The sequence below is a fragment of the Lissotriton vulgaris genome, chromosome 9 (assembly GCF_964263255.1).
Source record: "Lissotriton vulgaris chromosome 9, aLisVul1.2, whole genome shotgun sequence".
Taxonomy (NCBI): Eukaryota; Metazoa; Chordata; class Amphibia; order Caudata; family Salamandridae; genus Lissotriton; species Lissotriton vulgaris.
In genome coordinates, this window is record NC_141697.1 from 395,031,711 (window position 1) to 395,057,730 (window position 26,020).

The 26,020-nt window shown below is 43.9% G+C and overlaps 1 protein-coding gene across 16 annotated transcripts in view; it reads left to right on the forward strand.

The window, feature by feature from the left end:
• Positions 1–26,020, forward strand: part of EML1 (EMAP like 1) — an 899,863-nt gene that overhangs the window by 761,092 nt on the left and 112,751 nt on the right. For all 16 annotated transcript variants that reach the window (XM_086937774.1, XM_086937770.1, XM_086937771.1 and 13 more), the window contains 3 exons: positions 6,005–6,154; positions 11,468–11,537; positions 22,309–22,419. In XM_086937774.1, the coding sequence (XP_086793900.1) occupies positions 6,005–6,154; positions 11,468–11,537; positions 22,309–22,419 (331 nt within the window). The remainder of the gene's footprint in view (positions 1–6,004; positions 6,155–11,467; positions 11,538–22,308; positions 22,420–26,020) is intronic.

The window sequence follows — 26,020 nt, forward strand, 5'->3', positions numbered from 1 at the left end:
TTATTTTAGAAGCCATTTGATGGATGTTAGTCCTGGCCCTCAGCAGTCAGTCCTCGGTCTGAACCCTACTGAAACTGGGATGCTAGTACTTTGTGTCCTTGAAGCACTTGAGACACCGAATTACTTCCACCCTGGGCAGTCCACGTGGTAGTTTATATTAATAACAAGTTGGCACTGACTGGCTAGATTTACATAGCGGCTAGCTTTACGTAGACTCTAACTGTGGCGTGGCCGGAAAGTGAGCGGTCGAAGCAGAACCTTTAGGGTGGTAGTAAACCTCCTCTGGAGCATTCTTCAGTAAACCTATGGGAACATGAAGATCTTTTCTCATATTAAAGAATCCTCAAACTATTTCTCCAGTTTTTAGTAGTAAACGGACTCTGGCATTTTCAGTACTGTGGCCAGGTGAGCATGCTATATAATACCTATATAGCATATGAACAACATGTATTAAGATAAAAATTCAGAGCATTTAATGCAAATATACAACCTTAAGAAATGTCCTTTTGGAGTATCGTTCACACTGGATGAATTCGGAGTCTTTACCATGTTACTTTGCTATCCTTACATTAAAATACATGTGGCATCTTTTATGCTGAATGTGTTAACAAAAATTCCATTTGGTATACATTGTATCTGGGCACTACAATCTAGCAAGTATCCGATCTTCTCCCGTTGTATTGCTCGCCATAGCATTAAGTAGCGAACATCAACTCTGGCGTACCTTAAATTCTTCTCATTTATTTGAAAACAATTGGTGAATTGGGTTACCGGTTATGGAGCACATATGGGGCATTTCTACAAAAAATTGCTGAACGTAGATGAAGTGGTACATCAAACCCATGATTGGATTTGTAGATCCTCCTCCAGACAGTGATTGGTGGAAGCGCAGAAGGCAAACGGATACAAAGTTCAAGGTAGAGGGCATCCGTATAATGCATTTCCGCCTCTTCGCAGCTCAAGCTGCCCTATTTCGAGCAAGCAATCGGCGTGTTAGGGCATTAAGGGAATGACCATAAAATAAGATCCAATGTATGACCATACAAAATGAAGAAAGATCACATGCGGCGAGATTTGATTTGTTTATACCTACCAGGGCTATACAAGAGGTGCAGCTTAAGTCGGGCTAAATTGTGGATAAATAAAGATGGAGTCTCTAAAGCCCTATGGTATTGAGGTATAGTGATGACCTTCATGGAGGTGCTGTGGTAGCCCATGGCTACAATTTACTGGTGTCCAGTCCTACTTTCATTTTGCGCCCTTTCCTAAAGAGTAAATCACTCTGGAGCTAAAGACAGATCTGGAGAAGTGAATGCTAGCCTTTAGTAACGCATATTTTTATAGCTGATTGTTGGACGTGTGATTTTGAGATTGTTGCTTTTTGAGCTCCAGGTTATAGAGCAAGACTTTGTTCCTCAGAAGACTCATGCTTTTTTAAAATGGTGAGCTTTTTTTGCCAGGTATTCTTGGAGACTTCTTTATTCCACGCAAGCTTTTTTGTAGAAGAATTAATTGAGCTTCACTGGAGATCCTGTGTCAGGATATTAAGAAGGGCGTTATGTTGTTGCCCTCTCCTATGCCTAATGTTGTCGTGTTGTCCTTTTGAACAAAGTTTTATGACGCAAGCATTCCGTTTGGGAGTCCAGGAAATATATAGTTACGTTATTTTAAATGTATAGGGAATGGCTTTAGCAAGACTGCAAATAGAACATCCTATTTGATTTATTTTTAATTATCTTTCACAGCATACACCACTGGAACTGTGGAAATGATTGATAAATAAAATGTTTTCAGGGCCAGCAATAGTTCGGTGGCACACCTGAAACTTGACTAGTCTTTGGCTGCCATCACCCACAAGGGTGGAAAGATCAGTCTCCTGACATCAGAAGGCTCCTCTGCATCCACTCCCTTGGCTCATGGGGACATATTTTAGAGGATAGACCTTAAGTGTCCTGTCTTTTAAAATGCAATTTATGTATTTACTGCACCCCCATTGAGTATGGTAAGGGGGGGAAAAAGGCATGACTTTGCTTATGTAGTGCAAGAGCATTGTTTAAATAGATAACTTAACGTTTGTGGCTGCGGTCTGATGAGACCACGGTCAGTCATGCACAGTACATGGTTTGTGAAAGCTTGAGTTGGTGACTGGTTTGGTCCTTAGTCTTCACCACAGTCATAGCTATCGTTAAAGCAGCTTGTGCAATGGCACCAAAGCCCTAGGGTACGAGTGGCCCTTTACAACCCCCGATATGGATGTCTAGCACTTCTTTAAAGGGAATATTTAATATCCTTTAAAAGTTCCGATGATGGGTAGAAAAGGGTGAAAGGCTTGTTCATTTATGGCAGTTTTAAAGGATGTGTATTTGTATGCCGTTGTCACTTTTGTTTAGGTGTATCTTATGGAGACTTCGAGCTGCTGATTCCTTACCTTAGAATTATCCCCAGGCATCTGACTGGATCCAGAAATGTTTTTGTGAGCAGTACCCCAGCTCGCTGGTAGGTGGTGTCATTCTGCTCTGTGTGGCATAGTTTGCGTTGTCCGCTCCAAAAGTGATGTTCACAGTTCCTATATAGGGGCCACCAAGGCACGCTGACGTCCGTTCTTTTCTTTATGCACCAGCCAGCGCAGGTCTGTAAAGAGCTTCTCCATAGTCATTTTTGAACTGTTTTTTTTTCAATAGTTTGTTGCAGTCTTTATGAGGTTTACTTCCTGGTGTCGAAAATATGTCCACTAGGAAAGCTGGCTTCAAGCCCAATGTCGGTTATGGATGAAACCTTGTATGCCTCTGGTTCCTCGAGAGGGACCCAACCCGAAGGCCTATTGCTGCGCCATGAACCCGAAGGCCTTAAGGGAACCACCCCTAAAGCTTATGACTGCTCAAGATGCAACGCGACGACTGTTGCGGTCCCAGTCAAGAGGAAGAGAGCAGGCACTGAATCTTCATGATGGTGGTGCAGAGGGCACCTGAGGTCTTGGACCTTAGTTTGCACTCCGTGGCAGTCAAGACTATTCTTGAGGGTAGGTCTTCAGCCGGTAGTGTACCCCTCAGAAATGCTTCTCCCTTTCAATTAGTCACTTTGGGACGTCCTGCTTGGGACTTGGTCCAAGCCCTACACAATGGCTCCTGTGAACAGGACTATTACCCGCCGCCCCACTCAAAGGGGCCCAAACTTCCTCACCCAGCACCCCATTCTGGAGAGCTTGGTGGTCCAGGCCTCCACGTCCCATGTAAATCCAAGCTCATTCCTAACCACCCCCTGGATTGCGAATCCAAGAGGCTGGCTCTGCCAGCCTGGCATTGTGGTCTGTGAACACTGCTACACCTACGCTATGTGGGATACGGTTGCGCAGGTGCTGCCAACAGTCCTAGAGAAGGCTGGGGCTGTGCTCTCCTAGGCTGTTGGCAATGGAAGGGATGCAACAAAGTTCACCATTTGCTATGTACTAGACACCATCGACTCTCACTAGACAGAGCGGTTTTGACAACAGTTGCTTTGCAGTGCCACGCCTGGCTGAAGACTACAGACTTTTTTGTGAATGTACAGGCATCACTCTTGGACATGCCCTTTGATGGCATCTGTCTCTGCGAAGACCAGGCGGATTCAGCGCTGGAGCACTTTCGGGACAGTGGGGCAACCGCCAGGTTCTAGGAACTTTCTATGGTCCCTCGTTATCCCCAGTCCGCCTTAGGCTCCTTTCATGGCTACGGAAGAAGCGCCCAGCAATACGCACAAGCTTTCCAGCATGCAGGGCCATGGATGAGGTTCCTATCGACCCCATGGATTGAGTGGCTAGCGGTTGGCTAAGTCCACCAAACCCCGGCAACCACAGCCTCCAAACCTTCCTAGTCTGCCCATTAACCATCATGGGCACTGAGTGGGCTGCAGAATTCACCATCACCTGTCCTACTTGGCAGTCCATTACATCGGACAAGTGGGTTTTGAAGATTGTACGAAAGGGCTTCTTCTTACCCTTCACGCTGACTCCTTTCATGCCACCTACTTACAACAGTCTGTCGGAGGACCTCCTATATCTTTTCTGCCAAGAAATGAATGCTCTTTTGGCGAAAGAAGGTATGGAGAGTGTGCAGATGCCAGAAGTAGGTCATGGTTGCTATTCCCGCTAATTTCTGGTGCCCATGAAGGATGGATGCCTTTGTCCTATCCTCGACCTACGCTCTCTCAATTTGTTTCTCAAGCAGGAGAAACTCAAGATGCTCACTATTGCGCAGGTCCGGACGGCCCTGGATTCAGGAGACTGAACGGTTGCGTTTAACACACTTCCACATTCCTGTCCTACCTGCCCACAGGCATTACCTGTGTTTCATGTTGGACTATGAGCAATCTCTGCTCACTGTGCTCGGTTTTGCCCCCACCAGCACCCCTTGGGTGTTCACCAAGGTGATGGCTGTGATTGCTGCTCATCTGCAGAGATCAGGGGTGCCAGTTTTCCCCTTATCTTGACTACTGGCTGTTGAAGACATACTTGTCCCATGCTGTTGTCTCCAACCTCCAGACTACGGCGAACCACCTGCAGTCGTTGGGGTTCACTACCAATGTGCCGAAGGCACACCTGACTCCCTCTCGGATGCTCCGTTTCATCTGAGCTGTTCTGGAAAAAGTGCTGTTTCGGGCCTATTTTCACGCAAGGCGAGTCCAGGATATTCAGGCTATGATGCAGATGTTTCAGTCTCTATCCTGGATTTAGGTGAGACCGTCTCAATTCTAAAGTAAGTAATCTGCAACTAGAGGTTTCAATCAGATGAACTAGTTACTTACCTTCAGTTACACTTTATCTGTTAGGGATTTGATCTAGCTGCAGATTCCTTACCAACCCACCCGTTCTCCCCGCTCTGCCAACGGATTTAAAGGGACAGGGCTTTCTCCTTTCAGGGCCCAGGTTTTCCAGGCTTTCCACACCAGTGGTCAGTGTACTTCATGACTCTGTGCTTCAGTGAGTAAAGTCACGAAAAGTAACTGACATCAGCGCACCTGGGTGGCACTGATGCAGATATAGGCACCACAAATGTCACTTCTGGCGTCGACAATGCCAGTGATGCCATGTGGTGCCGAACGATGCCGTATACCAACATGCAGAGAGACTGGTCACAAAAGAAATTCTGGATCTGCAGCTAGATATCTCTACCAGATACAGGGTTACCGAAGGTAGGTAACTTGTTCGTTCATCTTGGAGGAAAGCTAGAATGGCCATTTCCAAATTGTACTCGTGTATTGCTTTTTCTCTTTTCTGTGGGACACACACAGTCCAATACTTCAGTCCATATCCAGTGTACATCTGTTACACTTAATTTTTCTCAAGGATTTCCATTGTTTGTGGTGACTTCCTCGGAAACCTGAAGCTTCTGTGGTTTGGCATGGTTTGCTGCATAAAGCGTATGTCTAAACTAAGTGAATGGTTGAATGGATGAAAACAACATATGCTTGATCTGCAGCTGAAGTGAATGGGAAATGAGGGTAGGTAGTATAGACAGTGCAGGTTTGTTAGTACTATTGATCAAGCTACATCTTCCTCTGTCAAGGACCACTGTGATGTAAGGATCTACACTGAATATACATCTAACTTATATGGACCAGACTTCTATCCTCCTTCTGATTTCCTCAACCACCATGTCTTTCCCTTTCAGCCTTAACCCTTGAATTGGCTAAAGGACATTATCAGTTTGTCTGATTGCTTCCTCAAAAGCAAAGTCGTTTGGCGCATGATGCATCAGAGTGCCACCTTGGAAGATTGTATATTCCTCCAGCTGGCTGACATCCATACCTTTAAAGATGGATTGAATGGTCCAGTGTTCTCTGGTTTCCACAACTTACTTTAAAAGTCGTGCCTGTCTCAGACTGAGAGTAGGATGCTCTATTCTGTTTTGTTGTTGTTCTTCCTTCGTCTTAACCAGACCAACCGTTCCCAAAACGTTAATGCCCTGTGTATCATTTGGTTTGATGTATCTCTAAATGAGTGTTATTCAGTCTTTACCTCGTGTGACAGCTATGGGTACCGAGGCCGGGACTGCCGCAGTAATCTGTACCTTCTTCCAACCGGTGAAACTGTGTACTTTATTGCTTCAGTGGTGGTGCTTTACAATGTCGAAGAGCAACTGCAAAGACATTACACTGGTCACAATGATGACGTCAAGTGGTAAGTCTTAAACACTTTATATGGTTTTAATTCTTTGGTATTTCAATTTGTGTATGTGTGTATATATATACATATATAATTAGGTGTGCACTGACCACCACAGAAATTGGTCAGTTCTTGTTAGCTATGCTGTCCGTAACTCTTCCCCACAGCACATCTCCTGTCCTTACACACCACAGCTGACTTTTGAAATGGCATCATTGACTTTACTTTACTATAACATACACAACAAAGTCCACAAAACCTATGAGATTTTTTGTTTTTCTGTTCTGGGACCCCTCAACAAGATACTTAGCATGACCCACGCAATTCTCCATTTGGCTATTTATACCACCCTGACTTTTTCCAGGGCACACGCTTTTTCCCCCAAGACCCATACAGTAATGGCCTCCACAAGAAATCTGGTCAGTTACTAACAGGCAATTGGGTCACCTTGATTCGAAAACTAAATCTTTGAACTAACGGGCAATTCACTTTTGAAACGCTACTATACCTTTTGTGATAGGAATATTTTTTTTAAACTACTGAATACACTTGAACCAAACTACGAAATGTTGTTAGTCTGAATAAATTTCCTGCAAAATTTGGTATACCTCTAGTCAACAGTTTTGCTGTGCGGAACAGCAGACATTATATTGTTATCTAAGTTTGATTCGGATACACAACCTTTTCGACAGCCTTAACTTTTCCACCCCTGGTTGGAACTGCACACACCTTGACTTCCCACAACGTACTCAGCCACTTACTGTAATAGTTTTCCAAAGTTTGATTCGGAAAGTGATTAGCTGAGGGGGGGGGGGGGGGGGGAAGCATTCCAATTGAAAAAGTGATTCTTAAACCATAATTGCGCTGTATACACAAACTGCGATAGATTGCGAATCTAATGTTATGGTTAGGTTTACAGATTCCATTGAATTGCTGTTTTTTGTTTTGCTAATGACTTGCATTCAATTAAAATGCTGCATTGACAGCTCGCAGAATGAAACCCATTTTAACACTCATTCCCTTTTCAGATGTTTCGTCCTGTGTGCGATGATATACTGTGAATGTTCAAGCTTGTAGGAGGCATAGTCCGTCTCTCTGTACACTTAACTAGTCAGTCATTCCGGTGTTCATTGTGAAGAATGTGTTGCTGCAGAGCTGTGGTTACTTCCGGGTGCAGTGCTGTTGTTTACATGCACATGTTTTTATGCAGCCGACCGAATGAGAGTATCTCAAACAGATAGCACGGAGAGAAACTGAGGTAAAGTCTGATCCAGAACATGGGGGGGGGGGGGGGCAAAATATGTAAATCACTTTTAGGAAGTTCAGTCGAAATTCTGAAACAAAGGATTATGATCCCTTTAAAGCCTATTGCTGGGATATAAAACATGAACCTAACTACATAATTGAGGATCAGTGAGGTGACGTCTCCCAGTGTTTGGGCCAATTTTAAGAGGTTGAGCCAAAACTTAGACATGTGATAGACAAAAACCCTAATGTGCTTCTTTTAGAAAGTATTCTGTGTTTTTCAGGGTATTTTTTTCGCACACTTTTAGGCTAAATTTGCTTTAATGTGAATTTTCAGTTATGAAAACATGAGCCTATGTTTTGTGTATTAAAAAAATAATTTTAAATCCACTTTTTGCATATCGTTTTCTTGGATCCTTTTTAATTTTCACTCCTACTCGCAAGTTTAATATCTGCATTTTTGAAGTCCTTATTTTTGATTGCAGCAAAAGTGACTGGTTAACTGCCTAAACTGGTGGAATCAAATTTTCCTTATTTACATCCTTACTTGCCTCTTGGACTTATTAAGTCAAATTTGGCAAATTCCTCTCTTACACCACTAGCATCACTTGGAGTTTCTTCAGGATCCGTCCTCTCACTCGCCGCTTCACCATGGTATCTCCTCCCTGTCTGGTAATCTTGATCCTCATAATGTTTGTAACTACATGAATCTGAATGACAACCAGATCAATCTCGAACTGCAATACAGACCTACATCACAGGTAGCCTATTGTTTAATGCAGGTTCATTCCTGGAAAAAAAATATTGCCTCTTGTGCAGCAGCCCAAAGCAAGAATCTGCAAAGCCTACAGGTCTCGCCTTTGGGCCCTCCAGCGATGTGCTCGCCTACAAAAGGAGGTGGGCACTTTTTGTTTTTTCCTTTACTGATCCAAGATGGATCAGCACATAACAAAACAGCAGGTGGGGGGAATGCGCATAGAAGAAAATAACCTGTATGGCGGTAAAAGCAATGCAGGGGGCGAGAGGAAAGCATGTGAGTTAGAACATGGAGGGGGCAGAGACAGTACATTGTAACAACCTTCCCATGCCTCCTTAAGATTTTCATGGTCAAACTACATACTGTGCATATCCTGCTCAACCTGAAACTCCACTTGCTCCCTGTCCAAAAGATATCACAGTAGGAAACTTTTGCTTAGTTCAGGAAACTCTATGGCTGGCATCTTCATACCTCCGTGACCTTCATACAGAATAGTCTCCTAGGTGAATTAGAGAAGGCAACCGCAAATACACTATCTGTTCATCTGTACAAACTCAAAAGGCTTCGTGGAAGAACCTTGCATTTGCAAAGCTGGCTTCTTATGAACCTCTTACTTCTCTCCTTTAGTCAAATTCATCAAAGTTATGAATTTTCACCTTCTGGTCTGCCTGTTGACTAACTGATGGAGCCTAAACATCAAGCCTTCTCCATTGTTTCCTGTCGTTGACACATCACTGCCTTTAATTGGTCAACGACCCAAGACTGTTGTGTTTCTGGGTCCATTTAAAGCCTTTTACATCTAACTGACAGATGCACAATTGCATTGCCTGCTTTGGATTCAACATTTATGGCTGGTTAATGCCTCTGACCCTTGGACTACGTGTGTCGATTACCTCCAGACAAACAGAACGTTTTTATTTGCTCACATGGGTTGTATCTTAACCCTTTCCTGTTCGCGGTATACATTTATTACAAAAGCAATAACTACAATATTTAATGAGAAGCAACATAGGCATCTTTCCTTTGTAACTGGCTGATGCTGCAGCTACTCACTGTGTCATGACATATTCTTAGCATACGGTACATGCATGAAGTTGTTACTTAAAATGAGTTTTCTGGAGTACCATATCAATTCATTTACTCTAAGATTTATTTTACAATTACCTAAAATGACTAAAACCTTTTGGTGCACTCTGAGCATCTTCACACATTATGCACATGGATTTCCTTAAAGCCACTGGCGTTTCGAGATAGACACCTGTGGGCCTGCGACTTCTGGCCTTAGGCCTAACTTGTCTATTTCCTGATAAATTAGTATGTATTAGGTTAGCACTTTTTTTAAATATCTACTTTCACAATTTTTACTTGTCCTTACTTTGTTTCCTCGTGTAGACGCTAATGTATCTGGCACCGTTGAGAAAAAGTTGCAGTTTCTTGTGAGATTATAGCACTCTTATGTATTTAGGGTTTTTGTAAAACACTAGATCATGTCTTTATCACCTCTGAGCAACTTCACGTGGAAAAGACCTATCCACAATTCAATTGGGTGAAGCCTGAGCTGGTGGGTGAATTTCGAAGAGTAAAGTGAGGATAAAAAGCAATTATGCCCTTGGGGCCCATTTTATCAGGTCAGTTTAAGCCTTCCAGATCCGGCGAGGTCCTTGACTAGGGTGTCTGTGGGCCCAAAGTCCTAGAGCTGGGGGGATTTGGGGTGCGGTGGAGGCCGCCATTTGTAACTTTGGTGCTTACCCAAAGGATCCAGTGCTCCTGGAGGTCATTCCCCATCTGTAGGAAATCTTCAGGTATTTCATTTGAGGGAATATTATTTCAAAGAAGAGGTTCTTATACAGGAAGAGGTCGGGCCTAAAATATTATGATCCGAGCTGGGCGATGACCAGTAATCCTAGAGGCAAGTGGAGGGCTGGCATGTCTGCTCGCCACAAGATTTGGAACTAATATTCATTTACGCTTTTCTTTTAAATACTTGAAGGAATGAACCTGTCATATAAATAATAGTTTCTACTTCCTGGACCTCTGTTTGGATCAAAGTAATGCTTTCTTTTTAAAGTTAGTTTTTTTCTGAAGTGTTTTGATTTCTACTGAGTGGAACTTTGATAGTTCGTGCGTTTGCTTTTCTTGAAGCTTTTCCCGAAGCTTTTCCCTTGGGTCGAGTATTTGGATATTTGGAAAAGGCGTTACTGTTACAAGGAAACTATACTTTATCAGTACATGGAAAAAGGTACAGATAGTGTTTCCTGAGTTCTAGCTATAGCTGAAGGTGTTATGAATAGAATTTCTCAAATATATCGTGCTGGCTCATGTTTGTCACGATGACAATGCGCAAGTGAAGGTCAGACTAGCACTGGAGTCATCCTAGCATTGTACATTTTGAACAAGGACCTGGACATTATTTTGTCAAACGTGTTTGAAATATGAAGTTGGTTTGTCTCTCATAAAATGCCCAATTTGAAGTTATAGCAGAAGTTTGAGGAGACTGAAGAACAGCTCCGAGCTTATATCGGGCACTGAGTTCGTGGCTGTTAGTCTTACAATTAGCACGTTAGCAAATAATACGCCTTTCTATAGGGTGAGCTTTGGGGAGTATGAAGCACTCTTTAACCTGGGGTACCAGAAGTAGAAGATGCTGGCCCTCGATTAATGGTTTAAGATGCAAACTGAAAAGTTTCTGAAAAGTGCTAGGTCTGCACATAGGGTCTATCACCTTTGTTCAATAGCTCCTGCTTTCTACGCTCTTATTTTTTTCCATCACCCCAGCATTTGTTCTCAAATTATTTTTCAAATGTTAAACCAGTTGTATGGAAAGGTGCGAAATCGGTAAGTTAAAAGGATGAAATGTCTCAAAGTAAAGCCAAAACAATGTCTGTCTGCAGTTTCACCCAGCATGCCCTACACACTGACAGGTTAATTAGCTTTGTATTTGGCCAGGTTTGGTTCCTTGGTGATATCAAGAAGTCATTTGCATAAACCGACACTTGTTTGCACTGTACACTCACAGCGTTCTTCCTGTTTTGCAACCCAGCCATCTAGAGTGTAAACCGCCCCCAGTGCTTTTCGTAGCTGTAAACAAAGGACCATCTGATGGACTTTTTAGGTCATTTAAATCGTTTCCATACCAACAAATGTTTTGTTGTTTGACGGATATTGAACCCGTGTCTTAGCGATAGTGTGCACTTGGGACATGTGAAAAGCAGAGATGCCACTGCTCCCTAATCGAATTTCCGCTTGGATTGTAGCGGCTACATTTCATGATCAGGTGTACGAAGTATTGCATCCATACAATGACTCACAAATGTGTTTTTTTCCAGCCTCGCTGTCCATCCTGATAGGATCACCATAGCAACAGGCCAAGTTGCAGGTACATCTAAGGATGGAAAGGTGAGTGATCCTCTTTGTAGTGTAGCTGGAGAGTATGTTTCACACACTCACTCATTTACATCTTAAATGGTTTATTCTGATGTTGTTGAAATGTGACCCTTGCACTTTGGTGATAAATGTGTCCATATGTGTGTTATTTGTACACTTCCTCGAATTGGCATTCATTTTCACTGGCATGACCTGACCAGAGTTGTGCATGCTGCAGTTCTCACAGTTTGCTTTAACAATTTGCTTACCTGAATGTAAGTCGGTTTTGCTGATTTAGTTCGGTATACACATATGGTACACGCCTGTTCTTTTAAAGATGCTAAACAGTCGCCAGATAACATTTCCGACTGCCAGGATTTGTCCCAACTTTCCTCCGGGTGATTGCCAAAAGTTCAATTTTCAGCCAGATATTTTTAAATGCATATATTTTTTTTTTTTTAAGTGCCACTGATTCTTTGAACATGGGTTCATGACATGTAGCCGATATACATTATCTATTGCCCCTCTTTCGTTACTTAAGCAATTGAAAAGGGAATAAATAACTCAGTAACAGCTCCTCCACTAAGGTGGGGGAGCATCGCCCTGCTACTCTTCAGCAGTTAAAAAAGAAAAAAAAAACAATGTTATCATTTTATTTTGTCGTCTAGCTGCGGCAGCTTTGCGTTAGGTGGCAGGATGCGGCTGCAGAGCGAGGGAGGAGTGGTTTGCAGACTCCTAAGTGCACAATGACTGTTTGGTTGACCCTCTCAGCAGCCCAAAACAGTTGTGCACACTTCCCTGTTTTCAATGCAGGCTGCATTACAGACAGCTACTGTAGTAAATCCCACACAAGAGATGGAGAGTGCATTCCAAGTCGTGGTTTTGCAGCTTCAGAATGCTACAAACATGTATGTTTATGGGTATCCCCATAGTCCCCTGCAACTTTTTTCCATCCTGGAAATGGTAGGGTAGGAAATGGAAAAAGGAAGGGATTAGACTAGTATCAAGGGTGTAGAAGAAGGTGTTCTCCAATGGTAAAAATGTTATCCCTGTGGAATGAGAAAAATAGGTTTTTGCCCAGAAGATTCCATTCGCCTCTGCGTAGTTCACCACTACAGAGACCTCCACAAAAAGGGAACTGGAAGCACTGGGAATAGTACCTAACACCCCTAAAAGTATGCTTGGAAAACTGTGCGTGGCTCAGCATTCCAGGTGTGCTTACAGTATTGTTTATAAATGCCAAAAAAGTAAAAATACATTAAGATGGAGGTGCAAGTCTGTCCATATTTTTAAATGTTTGCGTGTGAATAGGGCCCATAGTTTCTGTTTTGGAACGAGGGGCTTATGTTGCCACAGCACTAGACCAAGGGCCCCACGTGTAGTTGGTGACCTAAGCCCCCCAAAAACATCTGACAGGCTTGCACATTTTTGTGCATAAAACATGTTACCTGCAGGCCCAAGTGATTCGGAGTCTTTAGGCGCATTTCAAGATGGCGAAGAGGCTCGAGTTCTCTTTTGGGAGAACCCGGATTTGAAAATGTAAGATCCCGATGCAGACTGTCCATAAACCTTCAGCCACCTGTGGAACTGACAACACTCACTTGAGCTGCACGCAGTCGGCTGGCTGGGTTTGATGGGGCCTGTGTAGTCTGGAGTAGCAAGGGTGTCCAAATTCCGCTGAAACCGGCAAGAGTCTAGAATTGTTTCTCGCCTGCACTCGTTGCTGATCGCTTTGCTGCTGGTGGCTGGCACCCTCCTACGTTGACAGTGACCGGGCCGTCTTAACAAAATTATAAGCCCCATGGCAAAGCAATGCACTGGGCTCTGCCTACACAACCACTCGACTGAGCTATGTTGTTCACATGGTCGGATTGGGATCACAATTCGGCCCGGGCACTGACGAAAAAAGTGGCCCACATTCAAGAGGCGTGGCCCACATTTAAGGGGCGTGGCCCACATTCAAGGGGTGTGCCCTTTCATGAAACACCATTTGCACAGACAAGGAATGAAAGTGGGAGGATACTGTTCTTGCACACAACACAGGGCCAAGGTGACAATGGCCTACATGCTGAGCAACTAAAAAAATAGCAAGGCCCCTTTTTGTCACAAAATTATTCCAGCCCTCCAGCACAGGAGCACCTGAAAAGCAGCAAAGCCCCTGCTATTACTAACCTACTCATCCCTCCCAGACCTTCAGCTCAGGAGCACATGAACAGAGGTAAGGCCCCTGCAATTAGTAAATTAATCAACCCTCCAGGCCTTGGGAAAATGTCCTGGCAGGGGAGCACAAAACACAGCTTTCTGGGTCATCCAAGGTAGCCAGGTAGCCAGGGGGGAGGCTGAAGTGAAGCTGGTGCATGGGAAGTGCCTTCCCAGTGTGTTCTGACAGTTTGAGTGTTTACCATTCACTGTAGTATTACCCTTGTACCTGTGTATGGTACCCTTTTGTAACTTGCACAAGTCACTTTTCTCTTGTAACACACTGTTTGCTCCTCTCACTTTTGTTTGCTTTAGATACTTGCACAAGTGCCACCATTGCCTACGTACCGTTTGTTCTTGTGCTGGAGTGTCTGCCATTAATTGCAGTATTATACCTCTACTTGTATTTTGTACGCTTTTGTAACCTGCACACATGTCACTTTTTCCTCCTGTAATGTATCGTTTGCTCCTCTTGTATTTTGGTTGCTCACTATTGTCACTTTTGATTCATGTAACTTTAACATTTGCTTTTGTAATTTGTCCACTTATAATTTTCTCCTCATGTATTATTGCTGTTCCTAGTGTGAAGCGCTCTGACACCTTCGGTAAAGTCCTCGCTATATAAAATCGCATAAATAAATAAAACAAAAAAAATTCCAGACATCACCAGGGCCCCACAGCAAGACCCATTCTTCCTCGCCCACTGTGCCCTGAATGTGGGCGAGGTGTTAAGACTAACACCGTTTCTGGGCTGTATGGGCGCCAGGGGGCCAAGGTGCAAATGGCTCAAAGGCCTGAGAAACACCTGGCCCCCAGGGAGGCCGATTATTGGAAACAATCACCCCTCCCCAGCCCAGCCTCAGCTTGATTGCTTGGCAGGGCAGGGGTGAAGGAGAGCCCACAGCTGAAAATCGCTGTCTGGCCGCACAGCGAGGCTGCTTTCATTTTCTCAGTCTCTGTATCCGTGCACTCTGTGGACCGTTTTTTTTTTCTCCCCTTTCCTAGTCCACCCTCTGTGGACTGGGACAGGGGAGAAAAAAAACGGCCCACTGAGGCACCGGCCCTTCGGCCCATTCCCGAATGCCCGCCTTGCCAATCCGCCCCTGGTTGTTCATTACGGAGGTGCTCTTAACTGCGCTGGTTTCTTGGTCACTTTGTGAGCAGATTCAATACTGAGTGAGTAGCTTTCTTGTCAGCAAAGAATGACCTTATAGGATACACCGCCCTCTTGTGGAAGTTCATGGTACTGAAGTATTCCTCGGCTCTGCCAGTGTGGTTAATACATTGGCACTGTAGTTCTTAACCTTTTGACTTCTGCGGAATAAAATCATTATTGAAATCCGGGACCGCCAATGAGTCATTACTGAATGACTGGTATCCCGGCCTAAGCATTTTCTACGATTTGAACCGCAAAAATAGACTTAAAATACAAAAACAGTCATAATATAAATACACAAATTATGAAATATTCACAAACCTAAAAAAAGACGAACGTTTAATTCAAATGGGAAGGTTGGTGCTTTTCTAACTTCAATTGAGGTCGCTCATCCATATTGTATTTTGTATTGTAATCAATCTGAGGATAATTACTTCATTTTTAGCCTCCAATTTCAAATTCCTTCACTTTTGTTTGATTAAATAGTTTTTTATGGTTTTGCATATAACCAAATAAAAGCTGTGACGTCCTGAATAAGAAGTAAAAGAACATAAGCAGTTACAAACCCTGAAGCCCAAAATATCCCCACCAAAGACCCCATTTTTTAATGATGAATTAGGGTTATCCCAGTTGTATATACACCAGTTCCTCCATTTTGGAACACAAATCCATCGCCTGCTGCCAAGCTAGCAAGTGCCGGATGATATTCGGGCATTGTCTCTTTTCCATGTATGGAACGCAACCCCACGATATCTTTCAGAGCTTCTCTCCATCCCCACCCCACCAAAGCCTTCCAGCAGACCAATCAATGGTGAACAATCGGAAGACCTTCCCAGCAGCGCCGCCAGAGCACCCAAAAGTTGAGACCAGTATTGCTGTCGAACAGGGCACAAGCAGATCACATAAGTCCGCTTCACCTGCCCTACGGATCTATTACAGGAGGGTGACAGGATTTTGCCCGCTCTCCACAACCTCACTACCATCAAAGTAGTAGCGTGAAGAGCATTTATCTGTATCATACAAAGGCAGGATGAAATCACAAGCTCCCATGGAGCCATGAGCGCCTCCCTCCAAATCCCTTACCTCAAAGAGCCAACCCAAGCCTTTCACTTCGCAGAGAGCACATATCAAATTAGGTGCGTTCACCACCAAGGAACGTTCTATCTGGGCAGGGGCGGCCTTAGGCATGTGCAAGCTGTGCACCTGCACAGGGCCACCAAACCCGAGGGGCCACCTCGCCAATATATATCCATAATATAATAATCATCTGAGGATGGATATATATTAGCGTGGCGGCCCTTGCAGGGATTTGGCGGGGTCCGGCTCGGTTCCACTTCCAAACACCCTGACCTCCCCCCCCCCCCCCCCCCCCCCTCCGTAAGGATTTTGCCTTCCCTTGGACTAAACTATGGGACCTGCACCAGTATTGGTCCATGAGCTGACTGAGCATGTCAGAGCTGTAAAAACCTAAAGAATTGTAAGTGGTGCAATTAGAAATCAGCTTGCAAGTCAGAAAAAGATCACATGTGAGAGCCCTGCCACAGATCCCCCAGGGTTGAGATACATGTCAGATCCCATCTCCCAAGCCCCTCGAGGCCAGCTACATGACGGAGCGAAGAACCCATCCAAAGGGGCGTTGGGAGCATAGCCCTGCCTGCCCTTCCAGCCAGTCCACTACATGCCCGCATGCCTGATCGATTACATCACCTTGGTCAAGTCATGTAGGCAGCAGGGGATCAGTGACCCATACATGTTCAATCACCTTGTCACATGGTAGATGGGATGTTTCCGCTCGTTAAGTGAGGTCATCACGGCCCGAACAACCAGTCATTTAGGACCAGCAGTTGCGCTGCCCAGTAGTACAGATGAAGGTCTGCTGTGGTTAGTAATGGGGTTTCTGGTTGGCTGAGCTATGCAACCAAGCCAGGTAGAACCTTCCACTCTTGTCTGGGTAAATCCGATACACCACGAAGAAAACCTGTGCTCACCCTCTAGTAGCTTGGCACAGAGTAACAAAGGCTCTCTATAGAGTATTTGTGCACCACACACAGTAACTCTATGAAAACACCACAAAAAGACTCCACAAAGATTTTGAAAAATAGGCAAAATTTGTGAATAAACTAAGACCAAAACACCTAAAATCTAATCAGTAAATCATGAGCCATCAACTTTAAAGGAATACATAAAAAAGCAGTGCTTTAATTGATTGTACTCCTTTAAGTGTCTTTACGGTAATTCTTATTGGCAACAATAGCCATATTAGTATCAAGACTTGGAGCCTCATTGGGTGGTCTCGAGGGGACGTGAATGCGGTAAAGTAATTCTTCCCTGCTACCCATGATGTTGTGTGGTCAGCGGTAAAGCGAGTATGGCCCCTCTTTTGCACAAGACCTCTGTGGGGATGCAAGAAGCCACCATTCAGCAAGTTGTGCTGCAGCCCAGCTTATGTTCAGAGGTTGAAGCACAGTCATCCGGCACACCCTGTTACAGAAGAATGGCGCGCTGGGCACACCTTTAGTCATCAGGACAACAAGACTGGGCTATGCACCAAGCGGGGGTGTCTTCCCAGGTCGCTCCAGCATTGGAGGCAAGAGAGGTGCACACACCGGTTTCTTATTATGGCAGTGCTCGCCCTCCTGCCACGGGAAGCCTTGATTATTTCGACAATTGTGCAGACAGCAGTGCAGTTTCTTGGGTGATCTTGATGAGGGGAGGGTTGATCCTTGAAGTGATAGTGCAGAACGCCCACCTCAAGCCCTCTTTACGAGAGACACGCTGATTTTGGAAACTATTCGGCAGAAGGAAGTGCTGCGCCTCAGGCACTCTTGATGAGGGAAGCACTGATCCTTTAACTGCTTGGGCTTCAGAGTTAAACTGCAGGACTCGCAAATGCCAGAGTCCCACTGCAGCTGCATGGGGGGAAATCTTTGTCCCTGAGATTTCCCACACAACAGGGGGCAAGTCCTTGGAGTCACTCTGGTGCTTAGTCCTAGGTCCTCTAGCAGGGCAGAGTGCAGCTCAACAAAGCAGGGAACAGTTCCTTAGATCAGTCCGGCACAACAGAGTGGCAATCCTTCAACACAGCAACCTTTACTTCAGCAGAGTTCTTCGAGGTCCAGTAGTGTACTGATTTGGTAGGTCCAGAGCCCTGGTACTTGTACTCAAAAGTGCCTTTTTATGTAGGGGTGATTTCAAAGGAACTCTCGGAGTGCATAAGGATCCCTTTCAGCCCATCCCTGGCTCCGGACTACCAGTAGAGGGTAAATCAGTCCTTTGTGTGGGAGCAGGACACAGCCCATTCCGATGTAAGTGTGAGCCACCTCTCCCCATCTCAGCCCAAGAAGACTATCAGTATGCAGATTAATGCAGATGTATCCCCCGTCACACCCAGCCTTTCCTGTGTTGCGGCTGTCTAGAGAGCATGCACAAAGTGTAGCTGTCGCCCAGCCCAGACGTGTTTCGGAGGTAGGCTGCAGTCACACAGAGCAAAGTTAAGAGCAGAGAAATGTTCACTTTCGAAAAGTGGCATTACTTAAATGGTAATGTACAATCCAACTTTTACTAAAGAGAATTTATCTTCACCATTTCAAAGCTATTAAACATGAAGGAGTTACTCTTTTCCAATTGGGAATTACAGGTTAGGAGGTATTTTAAGGAATCCCCCAATGCTAGCCTATGGAAGGAGTTGGCCTCAGCGCAGTGAATAACATTTAGCAGTTTGTCACTGCTAGGACATGTAAAAATTAAAAGTACATGTCATGCAGTTTAGTTACACTGCATCCTGCCAATAGGGCCACTTAGGGCCTGCCTTAGGGTTAACTTGCGTATAATAAAAGGGGAGTTTTAATGCTTGTCAAGATATTTTAAATGTCATGTCAAAAGGTGGTGGGGGTTAAACTGTGCACACAGGCCATGAATTGGCAGGCCTGAGACCGGTTTGAAAGGCTACTTGTATGGGTGGCACAACTTGTGCTGCTGGCCCTCTTCTAGCATTTAAAGTACAGTAAAAGAACATAAGCAGTTTCAAACCCTGGTGCCCAACCTATTCCCATCAAGGACCCCATTTCTTATGATGCATTAAGGTGTGTCCCCACTGTATATACACCGGTTCCTATGTTTTGGAACACCCGTACATGGGGTACAACTTTAAAAGTGACTTGCAGGTAAACTGCATGTCATTTAGATATACACCAATGTGAACATGTTTAGAGGAGAAGTACCTGCATTTTAGCGCTGGTTAGCAGTGGTAAAGTGCTCAGAGTCCTAACATTGTGTGTGCACAAAAAGGGTTCCACAATGCCCTGGAGGCGAAACCAAGACCCGAGAATGGCATGGGGTAAGTTCTACAGAAAATACAAGAAGCAAGGCAGCACTATAATTTTAAACAAGGCAATCCTCCCTATAATACGGAAAGAGGACCACTGCTCCATATCCTTCAGACGCATCACCAAGGGCTACAGATTTAGTGACCAGACTAGATGGAGAGGGGAGATCTACATGCCCTGGTATAGGAAGCTTAGCCAGCTAAGGAGGATGGAGGTCCACCAGCCATGATCTTGTAGAGGGCCACGTTAGTGGAAAAAGCAAGGACCTATTTTATTTATTTGGGAGTTTTATAAAGCACGAACAAGATACTAGCGGATATCCGAGCGCTATACAGACAGTAAATGTTACATATACAAGCCATAAGAAATAGATCAACACAGCAATATAAAGAATATAAAATGAAAAACAATATGGTTATATTTGGCATCATTAAGTGTCTTGTGGTTGAGAACTTATCTGTCTTTCGTCCTATTGATTCGACCGAACAAGCTCATGTGTATTTGGCCATGAGGATGGATTTAACCTCCTTTTTAAAAGCAATAGTGGACTGGTTAAGTCTGATTTCAGGGGGTAAGGCATTCCAAATTCTGGGTGCCATCCCAGAGAAGGATCTATTATAGTTTTTTTTAATGGAACTTTTGTGGTTTCAGGAGTAATTTTTCTGCATTTCTTGAGGGTCTGGTGCCTCCAGATATCGTGAGTTTCTGTGCCAGGTAACTGGGGGTCTTTTGATGTAAGGCTCTGTGCGTCATGCATGCAATTTTCAGTTGAAATCTCGCATCTAGGGGTAACCAGTTCAGGGATTGAAAGTCCGGGGATATGTGGGGAAAAACATTTAGATCCTGTTATGAGTTTTACTGCAGCGTTGATTGAGGCTCTAAGGGGTGCAGTTGAAGCTTTGGCCAATCCACACCCACAAAGGGTGACGCAACCGTATTCCACTCTGGTAATAACCAAAGCTTGTACTGCCTGCTTAAACTCATTGTGTGGAAGGAAGGGTTTTAGTTTCCTCAATGTGTTTATCTGAAGGTTGGCTCCCTTTGTAGCATTACTGATATGTTTTTGCATGTTGAGGTTACTGTCCAAAGTTATTCCAAGTGACTTCGCTGAATCCACAATGATCGGTTGTACATTGAATGCCGTAATATGTTTGATCCAGTCTTGCAATTTCGGGATTTGGGCCGGTGGGGCTATTAGAAGAAATTCTGTTTTTAGGGCATTCAATTTAAGATGATTTTCTGCCAGCCACGTTTGTGTGTTACTGAGAGCTGTGTTGAGTAGCTTAATATCCTCTAAGGAGTGTATTTTAAGGTATAGCTGTGTATCGTCTGCATACATGTGATATTGCACATTAGAGGTTTGTAGAATTTCCGTTAGAGGTTCCAGGAATAGAGTGCAATATCACATGTATGCAGACGATACACAGCTATACATCAAATTTTTATTTGTAAAGAGAGCGAGACCAGAAGGCTTTCTTAAAAAAAAAAGTTTTCAAAGGTGTGTGGAAGCCCAGGTGCGAGAAGGCCTGATTAAAGTCAAATGGTTCCAGATTCTGGGACAAGCTCTATAAAAGATTTACCCCATGCTTGTGTTCGACGTGTAGATAGATCAGGAGGCAGAGATATGTATTCTTTTTCTTAAAGTACACGCCACAGCAATGCAGACCTCTAAGGCAGCAAAACAAAGAGGGGGGCTTAGAAGGGAGAGAGTTGGGGGAGAATGCATGTTCAGTAAAACTGTCTGGAAGCAATTTTGTTGACCTGCTTCTCCAACATGAGAATCCTTTAAATGTCTCTTAATGCGATTAAAAGCCAGCGGTGGCTCGGCCAGTTGGTCTGACTCTTCTGCACAGTGCATGATTGCAGATGGACACTGCTTACACACAACGAGCAAGAGCCATTTTAGATAAGCAGCACAACAACAAACATACAGGCATCATTCCACACAGGCCAAGAACCATACATGCTCCCGTTGATTTGGGGGCTCGCAGTGTGTGCTTTGTAGACACAGATGTATGTGCACAGATCAGCGAAAAATGGGCGCGGTGGGACCAGTAGGAAGTGCAACTTCGAGCCCTTGGAAACGTGCTTTATGGATGCACTTGGCGTTTTATATTGGGGCCACTGGTGGTTGCGCATGATTTGAGTTGAGCACTCTGGGTTGTGCTTCAGTGGCCATGGGGTATGTGCAGTTTGCGGGCATACAGCAGATATACAAATTTGTCCCTCGCAGTGTAATATGAGAACTTAATTCCCGTTGTGCGTGTTTTTTTTTTTGTTTTTTTTTAGTTCGTTTTTGATCAGAAGTATTTTTCATAGTAGAATTTATTAGCCAATTCAGGTGCAGCCCCAAGGCCTGGATGTTCGAACACATTCAGTGCAGCCTCAGTGGCTCCCCTTGGGAGGGACCCTTCAGACACCCCCCTGCAGGCGGATGAAGTCACTCACTGAACCCACCTGCAGAGGGGGGGGGGGGTCTAACCCCCCCCCCATTTGAGTCTTAGGCCAGATTGCTGCCTACAGTGCAAGGCGGACTGGTGTCTTTAAACTCTGGTCTGCCTTACACGAAGGTGCTCTTGAACGTATTGGGGTGTGATTGTACAGTCACTATGAACCGTGCATTCACTGTGATAGTGTGCACTGTTCCAGTCTTCCCAGCACACACAGGTAAGGATGAGCTACAGGTAAGACCGGCGCAGTGAGCCTTGGCTGTAATGTGGCCTTGGATATTAGATTGGCAAAGCAAGAGAGCATGACGCATGCATGTGTATCTGCTTCAACCAATCCGGCACCCAGAAGATCACATTGCACATTCTGGTCTTTTATTCTTATTATAAATCCCCAAAGATGTAGAGTATGAATGCCATGGGTGGCTGAAAGCGCTCAAATAGGAAGCCAAACTCCTTTAGTAATTCAGTTCTCTCTATTATGTGTATTCTCTTGAGTGTGCGTAAAGTCACTTTATGGATTATGCTCTCAGAACAAATTAGCAGTTGTATGAATTAAGGCGCTTGTATGTCCCCAATTTGTGCCAAAATAGCTCTAGCAGGTACTTTCATGTTGCCAAAGTCGATGTTCTTACCGATGTAATTTTTTTGATTTTGTGGCTAATATTTTTTTCCAGCAACTGCAACCACATGTTCGAATTTGGGATTCAGTTACATTGAATACATCGCACATCATTGGAATGGGGTTCTTCGACCGTGCGGTCACCTGCATTGCATTCTCCAAATCTGTAAGTGAAAAAATTAATGTTTTTGATTAATTTGTATTGCTCTGTCATAACATTTCATGTTTTGAGGTGGCATTGCAGAATTTAATCACTGGTGCCTTGAGCTATATAATCTGATGTTGTGCTTCTGAAGTTAACTTTATGAATGGGGTTTAATTGCATTTTTTGTTGCATAGTATTTCTAATATAAGTGCGTTGCCATATATTTAGTTGCTCTGCTACACCGGGATATGGTTTTCTTGTTTGTGTTGTCAGCTAATGTATTATAGGAGACTGCGCGGTTTCCTTCATGAATTTCAAAACAAAATACACCCGCAGACCACATTCGAAATTTCATAATGCAGGCTACACAATCATTAATCACCGTCCAGCTGTTCCTTTTTGCTGCAGCTTGTTACTAGAACTATTCATCTCGTGACCTTTGACATGTTTCCTTTTTGCAAAAAAATGTACTGCTTGATGGAAAAATATAATCCTAAATGCAAAGCTGTCTTACATTTTTCTGTCTGATCTGACATGATCATCTATACCCAGTCTCCAGATCGGATTCCCTTCACTCCTGCTGGAAAAGCAGTAAATGCCTTTTGTGCCCATTCTACAAAGAATATTAAAATCACTAACACGTTAAGTTTTTTGTAAATCTTTTCACTTTATTTATCTCTCTATATATCCACGAAGTGTTTCCTCCCTTACGTCTATGGGATAAACCAGCCACTCTGACCTGCGGAATGCTGTGCAATAGAATTTTATTTTGGCAAAGAAACTCGTCGGAACGCATCAGTTTCTTTGCTGAAATAAAAATTGTATTGCACTGCATTACAACTGGTCGGAGTGGCTCGTTTGTTCGTCCCACGAAAGTAAGCGAGGAAAGCCTTAGTGAAATTTGGCTATGGTGAAAAAAGCGCTTAAGCCCCGACTCAGTGGCTTGGAGTCTTGATGTCTCTAGTGCAGTAAGGATATATATATTCACTGAAAAAACCATGGGTTATAGACCATATATAGTTAGGAATTCGCATTTACAAAACCTTATTTTACGCACACAAAACCATTGAAATTCGCATATATAGTTAGTTGCACTAACTATATATTGCGCACCCGCAATCCACTGCTGATGATGTCACATTACATCATTCATGACATGGTCAGTGACATCACTGATGACATCTCAAATGACATCACTGATGACATCACTGATGACAACATCCAGTGACTGTATGTTTCTGTAAAGTTAAAATATGTCTTACATATTGAAGAATGAGTGGATGTATAAGTGTCTGGATGAAGGATTTAGTAGGTGCATGACTGACTGTATGAGTGAGTGATTAAATGTGCCTCACTGAGTGCATGGATTAGTGACTAAACTGTCTTAATTTGTGCATCATTATGTCTGTTCTGTAAACTGCTGCTTGTGTTGATCAGTAGCTATATAAGTAACTATTTGGGTTATTGATTGGTTGCCCAAGTATTTGTATGGGAGACTGAGTGTGTGTGTGGGTGGCTGGGAGGTGTGACTGTGCATAGATGTGTGAGCAGTTGATTCACTAGATGTATGGGTTCAAAAGTGCATGTGGAAACGGCTGTATGGGCGGTTGACTGTGTGCATGAGTGTATTGGTGAGTGAATGGATTTCTCAGTGCTACATGTCAAAGTAAGTACATATGTAAAACACAGTACATGTGAGTTGACATATATAAATAACTGTGCATAAGAGCCAGTGAATGTGAGAGTGGCTGTATGGATCATTGTGAACATGTATCAGGGATTGTAGAAGAGAGTAAATGTGTTAGTATATGTTTGAATAAGTAGGGTGTGTATAACTGTATAGTTGAGGAAATGGAGGTGTGATTGATTCTTTGCATGACTGACTAGGTGTGTGAGTAACTCCATGGATAAGTGACAGTCTGTGAGTGTCTGTTTACACTGATTGTATCTAAGGTTATATTAGAGTCTGATGAGGTTCATTGTATTATCACATAAATGATATCATCAGTGATGTGATCAGTAATGTCAAATGAGATGTCATCAGTGATGTCATTTGAGATGTCATCAGTGATGTCGTCGGTGATGTCGTCCGTGATGTCATTTGAGATGTCATCAGTGATGTCATCAGTGATGTCACTGACCATGCCATGAATGATGTAATATGTGACCTCATCAGCAGTGGATTGCGGGTGCGCGATATATAGTTAGTGCAACTAACTATATATGCGAATTTCAATGGTTTTGTGTGAGTAAAATAAGGTTTTGTAAATGCTAATTCCTAACTATATATGGTCTATAACCCATGGTTTTTTCAGTGAATTACAATGGGTTTTTAATAGCAAATATCATAAGCTTTAAAATGTCAAGTACGTGGTAGGTAAAAACATTTTCGTGTTTTAAAGATGGCTCTGGGCAACCGTGGAATTCGGGCGCTTGATTGCTAGGGCATGGGCCCCATTCCCAAAAGAGTCCCCTCAGCCTTGAAGATTCTACAAGAGTCACCGGGACCCCCGACTCCCGTAGACTTCCGGTGGGGAGCGACTGCCATGATTGCTCGCGGAATGGCCACGACGTAGCCACGAGATGGTGCTCTCATGCTGACGCCAGCGTCAGTCTGAAACATCCAGAAACACTGTAGACTACCAATTCGATCACTTCCGGTGGAGCCCCAACGTGACCCGTTAGAGAAGAACTTGCCCTCCCCTCTTTGACTGATGGTTCTTGTTGCCTGTCCCTTCTGTTATTTAACAGAACTTTTTTGACTACTGAAAGGGGTTGTGTTCCGACCGCTGGTTGGTGGAGACCGTTTGACTATATTCTGGACCTGCGTTGTCGTGTAATGCGTCATATGACGCGCCGCGATAGCGCACCCCCGGAAGTGCTCCGGTGCGCGAGGCGCAGCTTCCCGGAAGCGATCCAGACCGCGGCGCGCAGCGCGTAACGTAAGCATAACAGGTCATGTGACTTGTTAATAAAACTTTTCATTGGTTCATTTTACTTTTGTTTTTCTAATGATGGAAGGCTTGGTCATATGACCTAAAAATAACACTTTTCATTGCTTTCGAACATTTTTTTTTTTCCCAAATGATGAAAGCCCCACTTTTTTTTTTTTTTCTCACTCTGACTTGTAAAGCAAAGGACCCATTTATTGTGAAAATGTCAGTATACAAATACGGGCCTATAACCACGTGGGCTGGCCATGGAGCAAACTGGAATCGTATATGATGAGGGGACATTTACACTGTAGAAGAACGTAACGGGCGGGCCATTAGGTTGCAAGAACTAAGGTGTCTAACCATTGCGGAATTGGTGGACGTACATTTTATAATTAAAGTACGACAGGGCCAGTTACAATAAAATTATCTAGATATACATTTGCGGGCAAGTACCATGGGTGACGTTAATTCGAACTTTCAATAGTACAGTAATCAATAACACATCAGAACTTAATATTAATAGGGATGTCCAAATGTTCAATCAGTACTCGTCCCCACCCGCCATGTGCTTCAAAACTGCATACGTATCTCGTGATATCAAGGTTGGGCAACCAGTACACAACAAGGACTTACGAGTCCCATTTATGCCTGCGCCATTTTGGGCGAGGCCGGGCAGGTCCAGGATA